The sequence below is a fragment of the Ochotona princeps genome, chromosome 14 (assembly GCF_030435755.1).
Source record: "Ochotona princeps isolate mOchPri1 chromosome 14, mOchPri1.hap1, whole genome shotgun sequence".
In the NCBI taxonomy this organism is placed as follows: domain Eukaryota; kingdom Metazoa; phylum Chordata; class Mammalia; order Lagomorpha; family Ochotonidae; genus Ochotona; species Ochotona princeps.
This window is the reverse complement of record NC_080845.1, coordinates 43,504,667-43,526,857: the sequence shown is the minus strand read 5'-3', so window position 1 is coordinate 43,526,857 and position 22,191 is coordinate 43,504,667. Positions and strand designations below refer to the sequence as shown.

Genomic DNA, 22,191 nt, shown 5'->3' with positions numbered 1-22,191 from the left:
ACAAAGAAATATTGTTCCAGTGCTAGATACCCATTAGTCTATCTGACTCTACAGATGGACTTATGTTGGACATTTTGGAGAAATGAAATTCTGTAGTATGTAATCTTTTTAGTCTGGCTGCTTGCATTTAAGAAAATATCTTTGGGACTGACCCTGTGACATAGCAGGCTAAGACTCCACCTATGGCACTGACATTCCATATGGGCACCAATTCATGTCCCACCTACTCCACTTCTGATCCAGCTCCCTGCTAATGAGTCTTGGGAAGCAGTAGAGGATGGCTCAAATCCTTGGGCATCCTCACCCATATGGGAGACCCGGAAGACGCACCTGGCTCTTAGTTTTGTATTGGCCTAGCTCTGGCCAGCAGATGCAAGATTGTTTTCTCTATTTCTTCTGCTCTCTATAACTCTGCCTTTTAAGTAAAAATGAAGAAAAGGGGCCCGGCGGCATGGCCTAGCGGCTAAAGTCCTCGCCTTGAAAGCCCCAGGATCCCATATGGGCGCCGGTTCTAATCCTGACAGCTCCACTTCCCACCCAGCTCCCTGCTTGTGGCCTGGGAAAGCAGTTGAGGAGGGGCCAATGCATTGGGACCCTGCACCCGCGTGGGAGACCCGGAAGAGGTTCCTGGTTCCCGGCTTCGGATCGGCGCAGCACCGGCCGGTTGCGGCTCACTTGGGTAGTGAATCATCGGATGGAAGATCTTCCTCTCTGTCTCTCCTCCTCTCTGTATATCCGGCTTTCCAATAATAATAAAATCTTAAAAAACAAAAAGAAAAGGAGCAGAATGGTGGCTTAACTGGGTTAACCTCTGACTGCCAGCATTGGCATTCTATATGGGCATTGATTCTAATCCCAGTTGTTCCACTTCTCTTCCAGCTCCCTTCTTATGGCTTGGGAAAGCAGCAGAGGATGGTTCAAGCCCTTGACCCTGCACTCACATGGGAGACTGGGAAGAGGCTCCTGGCTCTTGGATTCATATTGGCTGAGCTTCTGTCATTGTGGCCGTTTGGGGAGTGAGCTAGAGAATGGAAGATCTCTCTTTCTCTGTCTCTCCTTCTCTCTGCAAATCTGTCTTTGTGTATATATATATATATATATATATATATATATATATTTATATATATGTTTTAATTAAAAAAATTATTTTTAAGAAAAGAAAGATGTCTTTGAATTTCCTCATATTTCAGTGTGTAGCTGTATTTCATTCCTGTTTCCAGAATATTGTGGCAAAATTTATATGATGTCAAATGTATTGTTAAAGCCACTTCAAATGTACTATGCAGTGGGATTCAGTATTTCAATGTTTTACAATTATCATTAATTTTATAACTTCCAGATCGTTTTATTACCCTAAAAGGAAACTCTGACTCCTGCAAGCAGTTACTGCCTTTTCCTCCTTTTCCTAAGCCTGGGTAGTTCGTGTTCCTTCTCGGAGAATTTGCCTATTCTGGGTATTTTCCATAAGTGAAATCATACAGTCTGACTTCTTTCACTTAGCATAATGCTTCCTGGGCTTAGTGGTGTTTTCATTCCTTTGTATGACTGAGTAACATTCATGACAGCATGGACCTGTAAGTTCTACCTTTTGGCTATCTTGAGGAATGTTGCTGTGAGCATTTGTATGTGAGTTTTTACATGGACAGATTTTAGGTTTGTGTTGGTAAGATTTATTGATATGATTTGGTTTCAATCAGTTGTCTTATTGTTTATTTTCTTTTTTTTTTAAGATTTTTTATTTTTTTTGTTACAAAGTCAGATATACAGAGAGGAGGAGAGATAGAGAAGATCTTCCATCCGACAATTCACTCTCCAAATGAGCACAACGACTGGTGCTGTGCTGATCTGGAGCCAGGAGCCAGGAACTTCCTCCAGGTCTCCCACACGGGTACAGGGTCCCAAGGCTTTGGGCCGTCCTCAACTGCTTTCCCAGGCCACAAGCAGGGAGCTGGATGGGAAGTGGAACTTCCGGGATTAGAACCGGCACCTATATGGGATCCTGGCACGTTCAAGGCTAGTACTTTAGCCACTAGGCCACACCGCCGGGCCCATTTGTCTTATTGTTTATTTTCAATTTGTCCACTTTCTTGTTTTGTTTTTAAAAGATTTTTTTTTTTAAAGGCTGAGAGATGGGGAGAAAGACAAATCTTCATCTGCTGTTTCCTAAATGCCAGAAAGGCTAGGGCTGAGCCAGGCTGAAGCCAGGCACCAGGAACTTCATTCAGATATCCCTTGTGGATGACAGAGACCCAAGCCCTGGAACCATCTTCCACTGTTTTGGCTTAGTGGGTTAGTAGGGAACTGGATCAGAAGTAGAGCAGCCTGGTCTCCAACCATGCAAGCTACCTTGTACTGCTTGTACAGCTGTGCCATAGCATTGGCCTCTTAGTATTTTATTTTACTGCCATATTGTTTCTTTTTTTTTTTTATTAGTTGCCTTAGGGCTTATAATGTACATATTTAACCTGCCATAGTTTACCTTCCAATACTATAATGGAGTGGGTGAGGCCCAGGGTCAAGATGCCTGCCTGCCACATTGGAGTACCTGGTTCCGGGCTCGAGTTTCCTGCTAATGCAGGTCCTGGGAGGTAGCATTCATTTCTTGAGGGACTGGATTCCTGCCACTCATGTGGCAAACCTGGACAGCGTTCAGGCTATTAGTGTTGATCCTGGCTGTTGCAAGCATTGAAGTGTGAACCAGTAAATGGAGGTTTTCTTGATGCATCTTTCTGCTTCACAGATAATTTATATAATATTTTTATATGTTTAATCTTCATTTGAGGGCTCTTAACTGCTTTTTTTTTAGATATGTGTTTTTTTAATTGGAAAGGCAGGTATACAGACAGGAGGAGATATAGAAAGATCTTCCCAATGTAATTAATAAAAAATAAATTAAAAAAAAAGAAAGGTCTTCCTTTCACTGGTTTATTCCCTAAGTGACCGCAATGACCTGAGCTGAACCCATCCAAAGCCGGGAGCCAGAAACTTCCTCCGGTCTCCCACACGGGTGCAGGAACCCAAGGCTTTGGGCCATCTTCTCCTGCTTTCCCAGGCCACAATCATGGGGGTGGATGGGAGGCAGGGTTGCCGGGGTTAGAACTGGCGCCCATATGGGATGCCGGGTGTGTTCAAGATGAGGACTTTAGCTGCCAGGCCACGGTGCCAGGCCTGACTCTTAAGTCTTTTTTTTTTAATATTTATTTTTATTTTTATTACAAAGTCAGATATACAGAGAGGAGGAGAGACAGAGAGGAAGATCTTCCGTCCGATGATTCACTCCCCAGGTGACCACAATGGCCATGTTTCGCCGATCCGAAGCCGGGAACCAGGAACTTCTTCCAGGTCTCCCACACGGGTGCAGGGTTCTAAGGCTTTGGATCGTCCTCGATTGCTTTCCCAGGCCACAGGCAGGGAGCTGGATGGGAAGTGAGGCTGCTGGGATTAGAACTGGTGCCTATATGGGATCCCGGGGCGTTCAAGGCGAGGACTTTAGCTGCTAGGCCACACCACTGGGCCCTTCAGTTTAAAAAAAAAAATTTTTTTTTAATTTATTTTTATTGGAAAGTCAGATTTACAGAGAGGAAAGACAGAGAGAAAGATCTTCCATCTACTGGTTCATTTCTCAAATAACTGCTATGGCCAGAGCTGAGCTGATCTGAACCCAGGAGCCAGGAGTTTCTTCTGGGTCTTCCACTCGAGTGCTGGGTCCCAAAGCTTTAGGCTGTCCTTGACTGCTTTCCCAGGACACAGGCAGGGAGCTGGATGGGAAGCGAGACCACCAGGATACAAAGTGGTGCCCAAATCGGATCCTGGCACGGGCAAGGCAAGGACTTAGCCTCTAGGCTACTGTGCTAGGCCCGCAGTTTTTTTGTTTTTAATTTTTTTGCTCCTGTGTCCCCTGTCAAACTGTTATCAACACCCAGGGATGGGGATACTCATTCGATGATGCGTTAGAAACCCTGATGTGGGGATGCATTCTGTGTGTCTTGAGTGGTTTTGATATTTCAGAGACATTGTCGCACCAGTGTTGAGAAACTATTTCCAAGTGTTATATACGGACCAAATCCACCTCAGTGTGCATCCACAGATCCAGACACTTGCTGCAAAACTTGTCCAGGAGAGTTGTCCAAGCTGTTCTGCTTTCTATCCCCAGGTTGGGGTTTTGCAGGGTTGCCCTGACTAGGTTGTGGCACCACTGGTGTGTGTGTGAGAACAGGACCTGGGGCAGGCTGGGCTGGGCTAGGCTGGGCCACAGTGCCCATCAGTTCACATGAGAGATGGGACTAGAGGACAGAACTGACCAGGCAGCTGGATCCACCAGTATGTGCACTGGCTGGGGGAGGTGATGTATGTGTGCCTGCACTAACTGGCTGAAAAGTCAAGTCTGAGATCACCTTAAATGAGGCGTCTTCAGGGACTTCCAAACTAGATCACTGGACTCAAATTCCTAGCCACAGGGAAAATTACAATATATGTGGTTTAACCTTGTAGTGCATGTATTCATTCTGGGCCTCTTCAGTTGATGCCTGTGCAGAAGACAGCACACCCAGATGCACAGGGGGGAAATGCTAGCCAGTTCATCTTGGCCAGCAGGTGTGGCAGCCTAGCCCTGAGACTGAGCCGACATGCTGGGAAAGGTGCTTCAGCCCTACTTGGGGTGGCCTGCCACCAGTCTCAGCTCTCATGCTCACCAGTGGAAACAACGACCTAGTAATAAAATCCCTGAAGCTCTTAGTCTTGCAAATGCCGATGGGTGCTGATCCCACTTTAGCATGGCCCACCCTGATTCTTGGCATTTGCCAATAGGTGTTAACAGCTTGGCTAAGTTTTGTCCACCCTCAGTCCTGGCTGTTGCCAATGGGTGCAGCAGTCTAAGCCAGATCGGCTTACCCATAGCCCTGGCCCTCATGTGAACTTGTGGGTGTTTTGGCTCAACCAGCATGGTCTGCACCCTGTCCTGGCTCTTACTCATGCCAGTGTGTGCTGTGGACTGGCCTATTCTGGCCTGTATTCAGACCCAGTCTACATGCATGCCAATGAATGCTGCAGCACTGCTTGGCCTGGACTGCTGCTGACCCTGGCTCTCACACTCCTCAAATGAAGCTGTGACTCCAATTCATTATTAAAGTTGTTGAATATGCAAGTGGCAGGTTTCTTTTCTAGTCTATTTCGGCTACTGACTAACTCAAAACACACACACACACACACCAAAATAAAACCATACACACATTTCCTTTCTCTCTTTTTTAAAAGATTTATTTGTTTTTTTATTGGAAAGTCAGATTTACAGAGAGAAGAGGAAAGATCTTCGGTCCACTGGTTTATTCCCCAGGTGGCTGTAACAGCCAGAGCGGAGTCAATCAGAAGCCAGGAGCCAGGAACTTCTGAGTCTCCCATGTGTGTTCAGGGGCCCAAGGCTTTGGGCCATCTTCCACTGCTTTCTCAGGCCATAAGCAGGGAGCTGAATGAGAAGTGGAGCAACTGGGACACAAATTTGTGCCCTTAGCAGACCCCAGTGCATGCAAGGCAAAGATTTAGCCACTGAACCATTGCACCAGGCCCTGCAGCCCTTCTTAAAAATTTTTAGCGGCGTGTGCAGTAGTAGAGAATTACACTATATTGTGTTGTAAAGGAGGGACAGATTTCCTTTCAGATGACGTCATTTTTGCAGTGCTATGACCTGGCATGTATAACTGACCTTGCTAATGTTTCCAGAAGGGAATCACCAAGCGTCTATTTAGAATAAAATGCTTGAATGTTGCAAGTAACTGATAAAACTATGCTCTTTGTGGTTTAAACAAGCCTGTTATTCATTTTTTCAGGCTATCAAGGATCACAGAGATATTTTTGAATCTTTAAAAAATTTGCATAATATGAGGAATTGTGTGAACATATTTAGTGTTATAAAAAATTAATAGTGTTGGGGCCCAGTGTAGTAGTGCCGTTGACTAATCCTCCTCCTTCAAGCACTAGGACTCCACATTTTTGTCCCAGCTGCTCCACTTGCCATCCAGCTCTGTGCTAGTGGCCTGGGAAAGCAGTGGAGGATGGTCCAAGGTCATGGTACCCTGCACCCACATGAGAAACCTGGAAAAAGTTCCTGGCTTCTGGCTTTGGATCAGCTCAGCTCTGCCCATTGTAGCTGCTTGGGAAATGGACCAATGGATAAAAGATTTTTCTCTCTGTAAGTCTGATATGACTTTTCAATAAAAAGAAATAAATATGTAAAAATAAACCATTAAAGTGGTTTTAATTTTATGAAAGGTTAACAGTGTTGAGTTAAAGTTAATTAGTGTATTTATGATATGGGTGCCTTTTTAACCAGTAAGGTGACACAGAATTCATTCTGAAATATTGTTTTAGTTGTGGCTGGAAAATGAAAATTTAAAAAAAAGAGTTATTTATTTTTATTGGAAACTCAGATATACAGAGAGGAGGAGAGACAGAGAGGAAGGTCACTCCCCAAGTGACCACAATGGCCAGTGCTGCGCCAATCTGAAGCCAAGAGCCTGGAGCTCTTACGGGTCTGCCACGCAGGTGCAGGAACCCAAGGCTTTGGGCGTCCTCGACCGCTTTCCCAGGCCACAAGCCAGGAGCTGGATGGGAAGTGGGGCTGCTGGGATTAGAACTGAGGCCCATATGGGATCCTGGTGTGTTCAAGGTGAGGTCTTTAGCTGCTAGGCCACCGTGCCAGGCCTGGTTGTAATCTTTTTAAAAATTTTTAAAATTAGGCCTAGGCGGTTTGTTGCAGCACATAATCAGAATACCTGGGATAAAATACTGCTTCCTCTTTCTACCTACTGCATCCTGTTAGGCAACAGGTGATAGCCTGCAGCCTCTGTGAGAGAATTAGATGAAGTTGTTGATTCCTAGCTTTGGCTTCTTCTAGCCTCATCCATTGCCAGTATTTACATAGTGAACAAGTGTATGGAAGATTTTTCACCTATTCTCTCTCTCTTTCTCATCTGTTTTTCTCTTTCACATTTTTAGGAAATTCTAGGTTTTTTAGAGATTAGGTTGGACATTTGGGTTTGGGGAGAGAGAGAGAGGGAGAAAGAGAGGGAAAAAGAGTATTTCTTCCAAGATCTCACCCTGAGTTGCTCACATAAACAAGTGCTTTAACTATCACCTGGTGTTTCCCAGGTTGTGCAGTAGCAAGAAGTTGGAATCAGAGTGGAACCTGGGCTGAAACTTAGGCAGCATTTTGATATGGGGTGTGAGCATTCCAAGCAGTGGCTTAAGTGCTGTGCCAAACATCCACCCCTGGTTACAGTTTCTCATGATCTTTGTATATGAAATACTTAATAATTCCTAAATTTATTGTACCGTGCTTACACAAAGTTTATTGCTCCAAAGTGGCAACCAGTCAAAAGTTATAACTGGCTTACTGATGGTCTGCTTTAATTACATTCATTGTTATTTTATTTTTATATGTTAAATTGATGCATTCATGATACCGTCTAATTGCTTAGATGTGAATTTCAGTTGTACGATTTCTGTGACTTACAGTGGTGTTTTAAATGTGCTGAAAATTGTTTGGCTCAAAGGGAAGTCTCAAAGCCCACATATGGCTTTTTAATTCTTCTTAGTAGAGTGTTAAGCAAATGAAAGATTATAGTTGAATGCAACCTACTAAGCTGGCAAACTGTTGAAAAGCAGCCTTCTTCTAGAGAATGGCAATTTGATTATAAAACCAGCTAGGTAATGTTTTAACTGAAGGCTATTTATTGTTAGAGAGTTATTATAAGGCATTTAACTGATGCTTTTTTCCCCTCCCTCTTTTAGGAAACATAGTTGCAGCCATGATAGAAGACAAAGGAGCAAGAGTGACAGACTACTTTGTTGTGGCAGGTCTCACTGATACATCTACTCTTCTGGATCAAGAAATAAATCGTTCAGATACTAAGTCAACTGGACCTAAAGCTCCGATTACAGATATTGCAGTTATCATCAAATCGGCTGGCGAAACAGTGCCTGAAGGTTACACCTGTGTTGAAGCCACTCCAACAGGTCTCCAAGCAAACTTGAACTATGGAAGTCTGAAAAGCCCAGAACTTTTCCTCTGTTATAAGAGAGGGAGAGATAAACCACCCCTTATAGATATTGGGTATGGTGACTTTTTTTTTTCATTAAATATTTTATTTTTTTGAAAGGCAGAATAACACACAGTGTGTTTCTTCCCCCCAAGTCCCCTTCCCCCACACACAGTCCAGATGACCACGAAGGCCTGCTTCCTCCAGTTGTCTCACATAAGTGCAGTTCAGCTCTCCTCTACTGCTTTCCCAGGAGTTTAAGCAGGGAGCTAGATTTGAAATGGAGCAGCTGGAACTTGAACTAGTGACCTTTTGGGATACTGTTACAATGTCAGCTATTCCCTACCCCCCAATCTTTTTTGTTTGTTTGTTTGTTTGATGTAGTGAAGGGAAAGAAATTATATAAAGTACAAGAGGATAGAAATTTGCTATCTTGATAATTTTGTAATTTGTTACTTCAGGATTAATGCAGTCCTAGATTACGTATCTGTATACATCCTTACCAAATCTGTGCCTTTCAGTATAATTGTTAGATCATTTCCTTTTAAAAAAATTATTGTAATGAAGGCATTAGGCCCTGAGGTGAGGTTCCATTTCTGTTGTGCTTATCAAATAAGCTTGTTAAACATGAAAGAATGAGTATAATAAAACACACAGTATTTTTCTTTTAAATTTTTATTGGAAAAGCAGATTTTATAGAGAGAAGGAGAGACAGCGATCTTCTGTCCACTGGTTCACTCCCTAAGTGGTCATAGTGGTCAGAGATGAGCTGATTTGAAGCCAGGAGCCAGGAGTTTCCTCTGAGTCTCCAAAATGGGTGCAGGGTCCTCAGGCTTTGGGTCATCCGCTGCTGCTTTCCCAGGCCACGAGAAGGGAGCTGGATGGAAAGTAGAGCAGCTGGGACACAAATTTGTGCCCATATGCCATCTTGGCATTTGGAGTTGGAGGATTAGCTAGCTGAGCTATTGTGCCAGCCCCAACACACAACAATTAGCTTTTTTTTTTTTTTTTTTTAAAGATTTTTTCATTTTATTACAGCCAGATATACAGAGGAGGAGAGACAGAGAGGAAGATCTTCCGTCCGATGATTCGCTCCCCAAGTGAGCCGCAACGGGCCGATGCGCTTATCTGAAGCTGGGAACCAGGAACCTCTTCCGGGTCTCCCACGCGGATGCAGGGTCCCAAGGCTTTGAGCCGTCCTCCACTGCTTTCCCAGGCCACAAGCAGGGAGCTGGATGGGAAGTGGAGCTGCCGGGATTAGAACCGGTGTCCATATGGGATCCTGGGGCTTTCAAGGTGAGGACTTTAGCCGCTAGGCCACGCCGCCGGGCCCAACAATTAGCTTTAAGAAGCTGATTGGGTTATTACGAAGCTCTGAACTCAATAAAGTAACATTCCTGTTTTTAAAAATAGAGTTGTTGCTCTGTGGCTTTTAGTCTTGAGAAAAGTGTATTTACAGCTTAGAGCAAGTGTAATAACTGTGATATATACTAACTTTTTTTTTGTTAAAGCTTGCAGAAGCTTTTCTAAGATTATCTAAATTGATTTTTTTTCTGTACAAACCATGTGCTTTGTATCATGTATTATGTTTTTTTATTATAATTATCACTAGTATGTGTAAAAATAGATGTGTGAGAGCATCTCAGGAAATATTTTAGGATCAGCTTCCTTTTATGAATTAATTTGGGGGAGTATTGCTGTCTTCATAATTTTAAATCTTTCAACCAGTGAAAATTGCATGCTTTTTGTTTGGGTATTTTTAATTTCTTTCAGCAGAATTTTAAGTGTACATGTGCTTTAACTTCCTGGTTAATTTTATTATTAGCTTAATAAACAAAAGCAATGTGGTGCTATTAAAAATAATATTGTTTTCTTTTTAAAGAAAATGTATTTGAGAGAGAGAGAGTTCCCATCTGCTAATTCCAGCTCCACATTCCTGCCATGGCAGCATTCATAGAGGAGCCGGAGTCTGGAGCCAGAGACTTCATCCAGGCCTTGTAAATGGGGGTGGGAATCAGTTAGCCATCATTGCTGCCTCCCAGAGCTGGATGGGTCAGGGGCAGAGCTGGAGCAGAGCTGGAGCAGAGCTGGCATCGAATCCAGACACTCCTCTGATGCAGATATCGTAACCTCTGCATCAGAAGCCCAGCCCATAATTTTCTTAATGTCCTTTTTCTGTTGTTCATTGATGGTGTAGAGAAATACAACTGATTTTCATGTATTACTCTTGTGTAGTGCTGAATTAGCTCACTAACTCCAATAGATTACTTGTGAGTGCTTTGGGATTTAAAAATATATATATATCATATCACATGTTATTAGAAATAGTCTTTTCATTCATTCCTTTATAGTTTGGGTTCCTTCCTTCCTACCTTCCTTTCTCTGTTCCCCCTTTTCTCGCTCCCTCCCTCGCTCCCTTGCTCCCTCCCTCCTCCTCCTGCCCTCCTCCCTTCCCCTCCCTATACCTCCTTCCCCCTTCTGTCCCTTGCCCTGCCCCTCCCTTCCTCCCTCCCTCCCTCCCTCCCTCCCTCCCTCCTTTCCTTCCTTCCTTCCTTCCTTCCTTCCTTCCTTCCTTCCTTCCCAGCTAAAACTTATAATATGGTATTGAAGACCAGAAATAAAGGCAGAGATCTTTTTAATCTATCATGCCGGGCCCACCAATAAAAATATCTTGAAAAAAAAAGTGCAGGATTTCAGTGCAAGAATTATAAAAGAAATTTGTGGAAATGGAAAACTTGTGCAACTTCTCAGGTTGTCTTGAGGATGTTTATGGCTTTACCCCCCTTTTTCTCCCTTTTTTTTTCCCGTTTTACCTGTGATAAATAAATTCTCCAGTCCTATTTGCACTTCTTAAGTTCTTTTTGGTAATTTCACTTCTTAAATTATTTTGAGGGCCCCGCGCGGTGGCCTAGCGGCTAAAGTCCTCGCCTTGAATGCCCCACGATCCCAAATGGGTGTCAGTTCTAATCCCAGCAACCCTGCTGTTGCGCTCACTTGGGGAGTGAATCATGGGATAGAAGATCTTCCTCTCTGTCTCTCCTCTTTTCTGTATATCTGAGTTTGTAATATAAACAAATATTCTAAAAAATTATTTTGAAATAATAGTTCTCAAGGCTGTCATTTTAAATTTGGTTTGCTATTAAGATTTACACACCAGTAAGAAATAAGCCCTTTCGTAACAAAACAAAACAACATTAACCTGAAATCAGTCTGGTTTTGCATCCTGCAGAGTTTTGTATGAAGGGAAGGAACGGCTTATTCCAGGTTGTGAAGTGATCCAAGCCACTCCCTATGGTCGCTGCGCCAATGTCAACAACAGTTCAACCACTTCGCAAAGAATCTTTATCACTTACCGAAGGGCTCCTCTAATTCGACCCCAGAATTCCTTGACTGTAACTGATATATGTGTTATTGTAACGAGTAAAGGAGAAACTCCTCCTCATACCTTCTGCAAAGTGGACAAAAACTTAAATTGTGGAATGGTAAGAAAGAAGTTACACTTTTGGAGTTTGATAGGAAAATAAAAAAGAATACTTTCTGGACTCCTGTATACTGTTGGGTTTATCATATACTCATTTTCTTGTTTTTAATTATTTTTAGGTATTGGTAATTACTTTTTGTGGCTTTTGTTTTTTTCAAATTCTGTCTGATGATTTAGAATGTTTTCACCCAGAGTCAGGATTCTTGGGCATCCTCTGCTGCCCTCTCGGGCACATTAGCAGAGAGCTTGGGCTCAGGTAGCATTCACAGTAGATGCTGACATCACAGATTGTGGCTTCTCTTGCTGAATCACAGTGTCGGCCTCTCCGTTTACCTTTTGAAATATCCTTGTATTAGCTAAATAGGCAGCAATCAAATGTGTATCCCTGATTTTATATTGTGAAGCCAAGGATGTATCTTGGAGTAAATATCTGTTCTCAAAGCATTCCAGTATCTCCAGTCTTTTCTCATTTGGGATCGAGTGTCCACTCCATTTTATACTGTCTCCTTAAAGCAGAGGCTGGCTTAGGGTGATTACAAAATTTTGATCTTTCTGAAACTGTTTTCGAGCAGCTTTTGTATAGTGGTTTTCTTATAACCCTTTTGTATTAGTATTTGCAAATTAATTCATGCTTTGTTGAATTATATAATGTATAATATATTGGATAACATTTTAAATAGATTCACTTGAATAAGTAGGAATCTTTAGATAACGCTCAACAAAATCAAGTTTTTACCTCCCTTTTTAAACTTAATTTATCTTTTACAGTGGGGATCCAGTGTGTTTCTCTGTTATAAGAAGTCTGTGCCTGCTTCAAATGCAATAGCATATAAAGCTGGTAAGTGAACTCAAAACGAAAGGAGTTACCTTTACATATTTGGTTGGAAGAGTTGAAGTACACTACCTTAAGTAGTTTGTGGAATTGATCTACCATAAGATTGTATTGTTTATAATTTTATCATCTAAAGAGATGTTTTCTTAATTAAGTTGTTTACTGTTATGAGTTATATAAATGTGTCCCCCCATCGTAATAATGCTGTGAATTACATTTTGGTTTTATTCAGAGCAAGCATTTGTGAACTAAGCATTCAAACTTTTGGTCTTCTTTTAATAGGTTTTAATTTTAATGGGAAAATACTTACTTTCTGACGTTTTATATTTTGGCAGTTGGAAAGATGTCAAACTGCATCTTTCCTTCTCCATTTCCTTCCATTATCTCTGTGTGTCTTATTTGAAACCACATGTTACTTGCCATGAAGTGTTTGAGAAATCTATCCCACATTCTTACTGCACAGTGTAAAGTGTCAAGGGCTGTAAAGATATAAAGTGTGACTTCTTCACCCCACTGCTATGGTTGGGTAAAAACTGAACATACAGGTACGTTCCAGTTGTAAATAGAAGAGATACTGCAATTCTTTGTGAAGAGAAGCAGTATCAAATATTTTTCATTGTGTGCAGGGTTTGAAATCAATTTTTTGCTGCAGGGAAATCAGGCAGATTTAGACCTGATAAATTTTCATCTGAAAAATATTTGTGGTAATGAGCAATATATAATATAATATATAAAATTTAGAATCATTCTTAAATGATACTGTTAATATTGTTTTAATGTGTTGATTGTATGTGATTTCCTGAAATATTTATATTTTTGGTAAGGAGAGTGTGTCACTAAAAAAATATGTTGAAAGATGCTTTTTTGAAAGTATTCAGGTATTTAGTTTGGAACACTTATTTTAGAATACAGTGTTTTAGAGACTAACCTTGTACCCTGAATTCTGTTTCAGATATACATCTTAGAGGTGGTCTGTATATTGGTGACGTTAGTGCTACTTCACTGATGTCATATGGCTTCTTTGTTCTGAAGGGGCTTTGCAGTGATTTTTTTTTAAGATTTATTTATTTTTGTGTTTAGTAAGATTTACAGAGAGAAGGGGTTATAGAGAAAAAGATCTTCCATCTGCTTTTCTTCTTTTAAAGATTTATTTTTATTGGAAAGTCAGATATACAGAGAGGAGGAGAGACAGAGAGGAAGATTTTCCGTCTGATGATTCATTCCCCAAGTGAGCGCAATGGCGGGACCTGAGCCAATCCGAAGCCAGAAGCCAGGAGCCAGGAGCTCTTCCAGGTCTCCCATGCAGGTGCAGGGTCCCAAGGCTTTGGGCCGTCCTTGACTGCTTTCCCAGGCCACAGGCAGGGAGCTGGATGGGAAGCGGGGCTGCCAGCTTTAGAACTGGCGCCCATATGGGATTCTGGTGCGTTCAAGGCGAGAACTTTATTTTTTTATTTTAAAGATTTTTTATTATTATTGGAAAGCCGGATATACAGAGAGGAGGAGAGACAGAGAGGAAGATCTTCCATCCGATGTTTCACACCCCAGGTGAGCCGCAAAGGGCTGGTGCGCGCCGATCTGATGCCGGGAACCAGGAACCTCTTCCGGGTCTCCCATGCGGGTGCAGGGTCCCAAAGCTTTGGGCCGTCCTCGACTGCTTTCCCAGGCCACAAGCAGGGAGCTGGATGGGAAGTAGGGCTGCCGGGATTAAAACCGGCGCCCATATGGGATCCTGGGGCTTTCAAGGCGAGGACTTTAGCTGCTAGGCCACGCCGCCAGGCCTCAAGGCGAGAACTTTAACCACTATGGTATCGTGCTGGGCCCTTTCATCTGCTTTTCCTTCCTCAAATAGCCTTAATAGGTGGAGCTGAGCAGTTCTGAAACCAGGAGCCTGGAACCTTTTCTGGGTCTCCCATGTGGATGCAGGTTCCCAAGGCTTTGGGCCATCCTCTTCCGCTTTCCAAGGCTGTAAACAGGGAGCTGGATGGGGAGTGGAACAGCCAGGGCATGAAGCAGGACCCATATGGAATGCCAATGCTTAAAGGTGGAGGATTAGCCCCTGCTATGTTTCTTAATTCTGTTTCTGCTTTCTTTGGTCTTGTACTCTGCAGAGTCACAAACATTTCTATTTTGTCATATTGCATGCCTTTTGTGCTATTTCTCCAGATGGATTTATGAATAATGACTATTGGCTTGGCATTATTTTGTTACATGTATTCTTTTTTTTTTTTTTTGCTAATGACTAACTGAAATGGCGGGCTTTCATAATGACTTATCTGTAGAAAATAAATCATCAAGATTAGTGTTCAACATTATTTGACTAATTTATTATATGTATTTCTGTATTTTAATTAGCTATAAGGTTAAGGGTAAAATACAAAGGGTAGTTGATTAATTTAGCTTAATTTCTGTTATGACAAGAGAAGTTGATTTTACAATTCTTTGTGAAACTTGATGTTAAATATTTTTAATATGTATCATATAATTTATGGAACAATAGCTATTTTTAAGTTTGTCTTTCTCTTCTTTCCACTCAAGGTTTAATTTTTAGGTACCCAGAGGATGACTACGAGTCATTTCCCCTCTCAGAGTCTGTACCTCTCTTCTGCCTTCCTATGGGAGCCACAATTGAATGTTGGGACCCTCAAACCAAATATCCACTTCCAGTGTTTTCAACTTTTGTTCTGACGGGGTCTTCAGCTGAAAAGGTATAATATTTTCTCATTAATTAAAATTTTTATTTATGTTTTTATCGCATAGAGGATAAATAAAAGTTTTATTTGAATAATGGGATTACTTGAACATATTGTTCCTATATAAATATCAGCATATTTATGTTGTGATGCCCAGGATTAGAAATCAGCCTGAAAGTTGGTTTCAGGATACTGATAAACTGTGCACCTTTTTTTTTTTAAGGCAGATTTACAGATTGGGGGTGATGCAGGGAGAAATATCTTCTGTCTGCTATTTAACTCCTCAAGTGGCTGCAGTGGCCAGAACTGAGCCGATCCGAGGCCAGGAGCCAGGAGCCTCTTCTGGGTCTCCCACACAGGTGCAGGGTCCCAAGGCTTTAGGCCATCCTTGACTGTTTTCCCAGGCCACAAGCAGGGAGCTGGATGGGAAGTGGAACAGCAGGGACATAAACAGGCTCCAGTATAGGATCCTGGTGCATTCAAGGCAAGGAGTTAGCCACTGAGCCATCGCACTGGGCCAGGCTCTAGAGCTTTGACAGCAGCAAACACAAAGCCTCTTCTGGATAAATAGCGACCACACCCATACTGCAAGATGAGATTATAGTAACAGGGACATAGGTACAGAAGAGGGATCAGCAAGGCACAGTAAAAAACTGAATGGATTCCAAGCTTTCAAGATATTGAAATGAAAGAATGACAGTATAAAATAAGTTGTATATATATATAACTAAAATAAATTAAGACCTAATAGCCTTCAAATGTTAACAGGATATTTTGAAAACTGAAAGGACAGATTAGAAAAACAATCAAATGTCTGTAAACGAGAAAAATGTACTTTAGATTCACTGAATAATCTAGATAGCAGGTAAGACATTTTATTTTCTCTGAGAGTTAATGAAATGCTTTAAATATGGCACAGAAAATTGTAGACGAGTTTATACAAGCATTTATCCAGTTGAGGAGATTAGACAAAAATAGCATTCTAAGTGGTGATGAGAGTTTTCAGAGGTTGATGAAAAATTGAGTTTTCAAGTTAAAAAGTTTCTTTAAAGTTTCACATTTTTTGAAAGAGTTACAGAGAAGAAGTGAAATATTCCATCTGCTGGTTGACTTCTCATAAGACTACAAAGGTTGGAGCTGAGCCAATCTGAAGCTAAAGCCAGGAGCCACGAGCTTCTTCTGGGTTTCCCCTGTGGGTACAGAAGCCCAAGGACTTGGACCACCCTCTGCTGCTTTCCCTTAGCATTTATTTGGCATCCCAGATAGGAGCATCCCACATAGGAGACAACCAGCAGATGAAAGATCTCTGTCTCTTTCCCTCACTGTTGCTTTGCATTGCAAATAAATATTTAAAAAAAATAAATGAAACTACCACTTTTTATGTCGTAGTGAAACCGTGAAACACCAGAGAAACTCAGGGAATTAGAAAGGCTTCCTTCCTTCCTTCCTTCCTTTCTTCCCTTCCTCTCTCTTTTTCTTCATTCATTCATTCATAAAGGAAATGATACTTTAGTTGTAGCTTGCAAAGTAGATAGATCAAAGGACATACCAGTGGAGAAATAAAATGTGCAAATACACAATTTTATGAAATATGATGTGTTCTTGGTAGTACTGTAGGATTGGTCTGTAGTATTGAAAAGAGGGAAAGGTACTGCAAGAAAATGAAAACATGCCATATACATGGATTGTGAATTTATCTCGAAAGAATTGTGTCCCTGGGTTTGTTTTTCATTAAAAAATTTTCTTCTCCCACTGAGACCAATAAAGCTTAGTGCAGTAGTTATTCTGCAATTTGGCAAGTGAAAAAGGAGTTGAGAGTGACTTCTAAGTTTCTAGATAGTAGAATTGTGGTTGAATAGATTGGGACCTTTGGAAGACTTAGATAGTTCACTTTTGAAAATATTGGTTTATAATGCCTTTGAGATTTTCAAATGGAGATGTTGAGAAGTCGTTTGTATTGAAATTTCAGGAATGAAGTTAGGTGGAACTAGAGTTGGATTTGTGTTTTTTTTTTTTTTAAAGATTTATGTATTTTTATTGGAAAGGCAGATATACAGAGAAGAGGAGAGACAGAGAGGAAGGTCTTCCATCCGATGATTCACTCCCCAAGTGAGCGCAACAGCTGGTGCTGCACCGATCCGATGCCGGGAACCAGGAACCTCTTCCAGGTCTCCCACACGGGTGCAGGGTCCCAAAGCTTTGGGCCGTCCTCGACTGCTCTCCCAGGCCACAAGCAGGGAGCTGGATGGGAAGTGAAGCTGCTGGGATTAGAACCAACGCCCATATGGGATCCCGGGGCGTTCAAGGCGAGGACTTTAGCCACTAGGCCATGCCGCCGGGCCCTGGATTTGTGTTTTATTAGAACTTGTGCAGTAGTTATAATTGAAATATTAGAAGTACTTGACCCAGTCTGGCCGTTGAGGGGATTTGGGAAATAAACCAGTAGGTAGAAGATATTTCTCTCTTTTTCATTCTCTCTCTCTTTCTCCGCCTTATTCTTTGACTTTCAAATAAAATGTAAAATAATACATGAAAGAAGGAATTTCTCAAATAGTGTTTGGCTTAGAATGACTGACAACAGCAATAGATCTAGAGTAGGAAAAAGAGAATTTTCCAGAGAACAAATACAAATTTGGATTGTTGACCTTTCCAGAGAGTACAAAGAATAGAGACTTTTAAGATAGGGGATTGTCAGCTATATCTTATATTATACAGAGATCAGAATTAATCACTGAAAGTGGCTCAGTTGAAAGTTATTGGAGACCTTGATTGAATTGTTTGAGTAGAGATGGAAGGTAGTAGATAGAAGTGGATTGAAGTGAAAAATAGAGTGACTGAACGTAGATGAACAATTACGTCAGTAGGCGGAACCTTTCTAAAGATACAGACAGAGAAAGTAAAAAGGCCACACAGGGTCTTGTAAGTTGAAAGCAACTGAAGGAGTAAAGGAAATAAAAAGTTTACATCTGACGGTAAACAGATATAACTTAATGCCATGTACATAAGTTAGCTTAACATAGATCAAAGATCTAAAGCAGAGCCAAAAGTGTCACACTCGTAGAAGAAGGTATAGAGGAAAGTCTTGGTGATACTGAGTTTGGCAGTGATTTCATGTATATGACCCTAAAAAACTTAAATACAAAAAACAAAAAGTAGATAAATTAGATTTTGTCAAGATTATAAACTTTCCCTTCAAAGCACATTATCAAGAGGTTATAAGACTGTCTACAGAAATGAAATAGATGCCTGCCAATGATGGAGCTGGCATGGTATGTGTAGCCAGAATATGTAAGGACCCCTGTAATTCACCCGCAGAAAATTGAACAATCCAGTTTTAAAATGAGGAATGGACTTAAATAGCCATGTCTCTAAAGAAAATGTAAAATTGGCCAGTACATTTTTAAAAAGATTTTTATTTATTTTTATTACAAAGTCAGGTATATAGAAAGGAGGAGATAGAGAGGAAGATCTTTCGTCTGATGATTCACTCCCCAAGTGGCCGCAACAGCTGGTGCTGTGCCGATCCAGAGCCAGGAGCCAGGAACTTCTTCCAGGTCTGCCATGAAGGTGCAGGGTCCCAAAGTCTTGGGCTGTCCTCGACTGCTTTCCCAGGCCACAAGCAGGGAGCTGGATGGGAAGTGGAGCTGCCAGGATTAGAACTGGCGTCCATGTGGGATCCTGGCGTGTTCAAGACGAGGGATTTAGCTGCTCGGCCACTGTGCCGTGCCCTGACCAGTACATTGTTTGAAAAGACACTTGAGAAAATCACCATGAGATATGGCTTCATACTTGTTGGGATAGTATTAAAGCCAAAAAAAAAAAAAAAAGGCCGAACTGATTAGGAGGTGGAAGAATTGAACGCTTGAGCATTATTGGTAAGAATGTAGAGTAGTGGGCCCAGCACAATGGCTCAGTTGCTGATCTTCCCTAATTCAAGTACCAGGATCCCATGTGGGCGCCAATTGGTGACCCAGCTACTTCACCTTCCATCTAAATTCTTGCTTATGGCCTGGGAAAGCAGCAGAGGATCGTCTAAGGCCTCGGGACCCTGTAGAATGTAGACTGGTATTGCTGCTGTCTGAAACGGTTTGACAGTTCCTTTTAAAGTTAAACACAAAATTGTGTCACACAGTAATTCTACCAAAAGAAGCAGTATATTGTTGGTAGCATTATTCACAGTAGCCAGAATGTGGAAATAACTCAAAGTGCAACAACGAATTGATGAATAAAATTTATGAATGAATGGCTGAATGGATATGTTGTGGGTAGAATATTTCTTATATTTAAAAAAGAATATTTGGATACTTGCCACAGCGTGAATGAAGCTTGAAAATGTGAATAATCCAGACAACAAAAGGCAAATACTATATTCTTCTACTTAAAGGAAGACCTAGACTAGGCAAATTTGTAAAAATAAAAGTAAAATACAGATTTCCAGGGGTCAGGAAATCTTGGGGTTAGGCAGTGGACAGTTAGTATTAGTGTTGTTATTTTAAGGTCTAGTAACTTATTTTGGCAGTCAGAATTACACTTTAGGGGGAGAGACAAAGAAGTTTTCATCACTGGTTACTCCCCAGATGGCCACAATGATCATCCTGGTGCTTGGCCAAATCCAAAAGCTTTATCTGGGTTGTTGGGTGGTAGGGGCCAAATATTTGGCCATTTTCTGCTGCCTTTTCCAACTGATTAACAGAAAGCTGAATCAGAAGTTAATCAGGGGCCTGGCGTGATAGCATAGTGGTTAAAGTCTTTGCCTTGAATGTGCCTGGATCCCATATGGGCGCCGGATCTAATGCGGCAGCCCTGCTTCCTATCCATCTCCCTGCTTGTGGCCTGGGAGAGCAGTCGAGGACGGCCCAAAGCTTTGGGACCCTGCTCTCGCATGGGGACCTGGAAGAGCTCCTGACTCCGGGCTTCGGATTGGCTCAGCTCCAGCCGTTTCGGCCGCTTGGGGAGTGAATCATCGGATGGAAGATCTTCCTCTCTGTCTCTCCTCCTCTCTGTATATTGGCCTTTCCAATAAAAATAAAAATAAAAATAAATCTTTTTTAAAAAGTGAGTTAATCAGCTGGGAAAGAACTGGTGTCTGCTGGCATTGCAAGTGGTGGGTTTACCTGCTATGCTATAATACTATCCTAGAAAGTTTTTATTTAAGGGATATGGACTTCTGGTTGGGGTGATGAAGAAGTTGTGGAAGTGGATAGCAGTGATCGCTTTATAGCACTGTGAAGGTGATTAATGCTCAGATTGTGCAGTGTATGACGGTTCAGGTGGTAGATGTCATGTATGTTTTAGTATGAAATGAGATCTTTAGAGTGTATTGTGAGGTAGTACTATCTAAGGTTGTGCTAGGCAAAAAATTTCCTTGTATGATTAAAACTGAAAAGAAATTACGAAAGGTTACTGTTCCTTTCTCTGTAAGATATTTGGCTGGATGCATTTCAGTAAATATCTAGAATTTCTGTCAAGATGTTATCTCTGGGATAGAATTTTGGGTGACTTTTGTTTTTTCATTTATCTACAATTTCTGAGCAAATATTTCTTGTTTTAAAAAGAGAAAAAGAGAAATTAGATTTGAAAACAACCTGGAATCTTATACCAGAATTCTGTTACTTGTAGGTATATGGAGCTGCCATCCAGTTTTATGAACCTTACTCCAGGGAACTTTTAACAGAGAAACAGCTGATTCAGCTGGGCCTGTTGACACCTGTGGAGAGAAAAGTGGTCTCCAAGTCCATCAATTCCAACAAATGCATTTGTTTGCTCTCACACTGGCCTTTTTTTGAAGCCTTTAGAAAATTTCTTATGTTTATCTACAAGCTTTCTGTGTCTGGACCACATCCTCTTCCCATTGAAAAGTATGTATACTGATGAGAGAGCTGTTTGATGCAAAAATAATTTGTAAAAATATACATTTCATTGTTTGCTAACCTTTTCAACATGCTTGGAAGGAATAGAGTCAAACTTACTTTACTTTTCCCTTACTCCTTTTTTACCTGAGTCACTGACTGAACTTAAAGAGTGGAGGTAAGGATGGCCATATCAATCCTTTTGAGAAATCAACTGAGAAAATAACTCTCTGTGTCTTAGTATTTTTTTTTCTTATTACTTCTTTAGTCACCAGCAGAAAAGTAGTTACTGTTATATACTCACACCCACATAAAAAAGTGGCCAATGCAAGTTCTAACTATAAAACATCTGTGCGTTAATATTCAATATGAGAATTTAAAATTTTTTTTTCTAAATTTTTCAATTTATTTTTACTTAAGGACAGGTTTACAAGGAAAAGATGCAGTGAGAGAGGGGTAGAGAGAGATCTTACCTCTGCTGGTTGACTCCCCAGGTGACTGCAATAGCTGTAGTTGGTTCAGTCCAAAGCCAAGAACCAAAAGCCAAAGGCTTCTTTTGGGTCTCCCTTGTGGGTACTGGGGCTTTCTTGCACTGCTTTCCCAGGTCATTAGCATGGGACTAGATTGGAAGTGGAGCAGCTGAGACTTGAACCAATATCCACATGGGATGACCATGCTGCAGGCAGAGGCCTAACTTACTAAACCATAGTGTTGACGCCTTGTTTTTTATTATTGACATAATTATTAAAAATTGCCCCCATGTTTTCTCATTCTCTTTGTTATGCAAGGTGAATGTAATTATACGAAGGTTTAAAAATAAAATATTGGGTGAAATACTGTGTGTAATCGTATCATAATTTGATACAGAAATATGGGTTCAATTTTTTTTTTTTTAAGATTTTATTATTGGAAAGCTGGATATACAGAGAGGAGGAGAGACAGAGAGGAAGGTCTTCCATCTGATGATTCATTCCCCAAGTGAGCCGCAGCGGGCCAGTGTGCGCCGATCCAAAGCCAGGAACCAGGAACCTCTTCCAGGTCTCCCACGCGGGTGCAGGGTCCCAAAGCTTTGGGCCGTCCTCGACTGCTCTCCCAGGCCACAAGCAGGGAGCTGGATGGGAAGTGGAGCTGCCGGGATTAGAACCAACGCCCATATGGGATCCAGGACTTTCAAGGCGAGGACTTTAGCCGCTAGGGCATGCCGCCGGGCCCCAGTATGGGTTCAATTTTAATGTTGTGATCATGGAGTGCCAGTTTAATGGTTTATACTTTGAGCTTTAGATTGTTGGATTATTTGAGAAGTTTT

General features: G+C 41.5%; 1 protein-coding gene across 2 annotated transcripts in view; it reads left to right on the top strand.

Annotated features, from left to right (window-relative positions):
• DENND4C (DENN domain containing 4C) overlaps positions 1 to 22,191 on the top strand; it is a 119,058-nt gene that overhangs the window by 16,634 nt on the left and 80,233 nt on the right. For both annotated transcript variants that reach the window (XM_004581082.3, XM_036496749.2), the window contains exons 2-6: positions 7,786 to 8,107; positions 11,263 to 11,515; positions 12,283 to 12,352; positions 14,882 to 15,051; positions 20,656 to 20,894. In XM_004581082.3, the coding sequence (XP_004581139.2) occupies positions 7,803 to 8,107; positions 11,263 to 11,515; positions 12,283 to 12,352; positions 14,882 to 15,051; positions 20,656 to 20,894 (1,037 nt within the window). In that variant the 5' untranslated portion in view covers positions 7,786 to 7,802. The remainder of the gene's footprint in view (positions 1 to 7,785; positions 8,108 to 11,262; positions 11,516 to 12,282; positions 12,353 to 14,881; positions 15,052 to 20,655; positions 20,895 to 22,191) is intronic.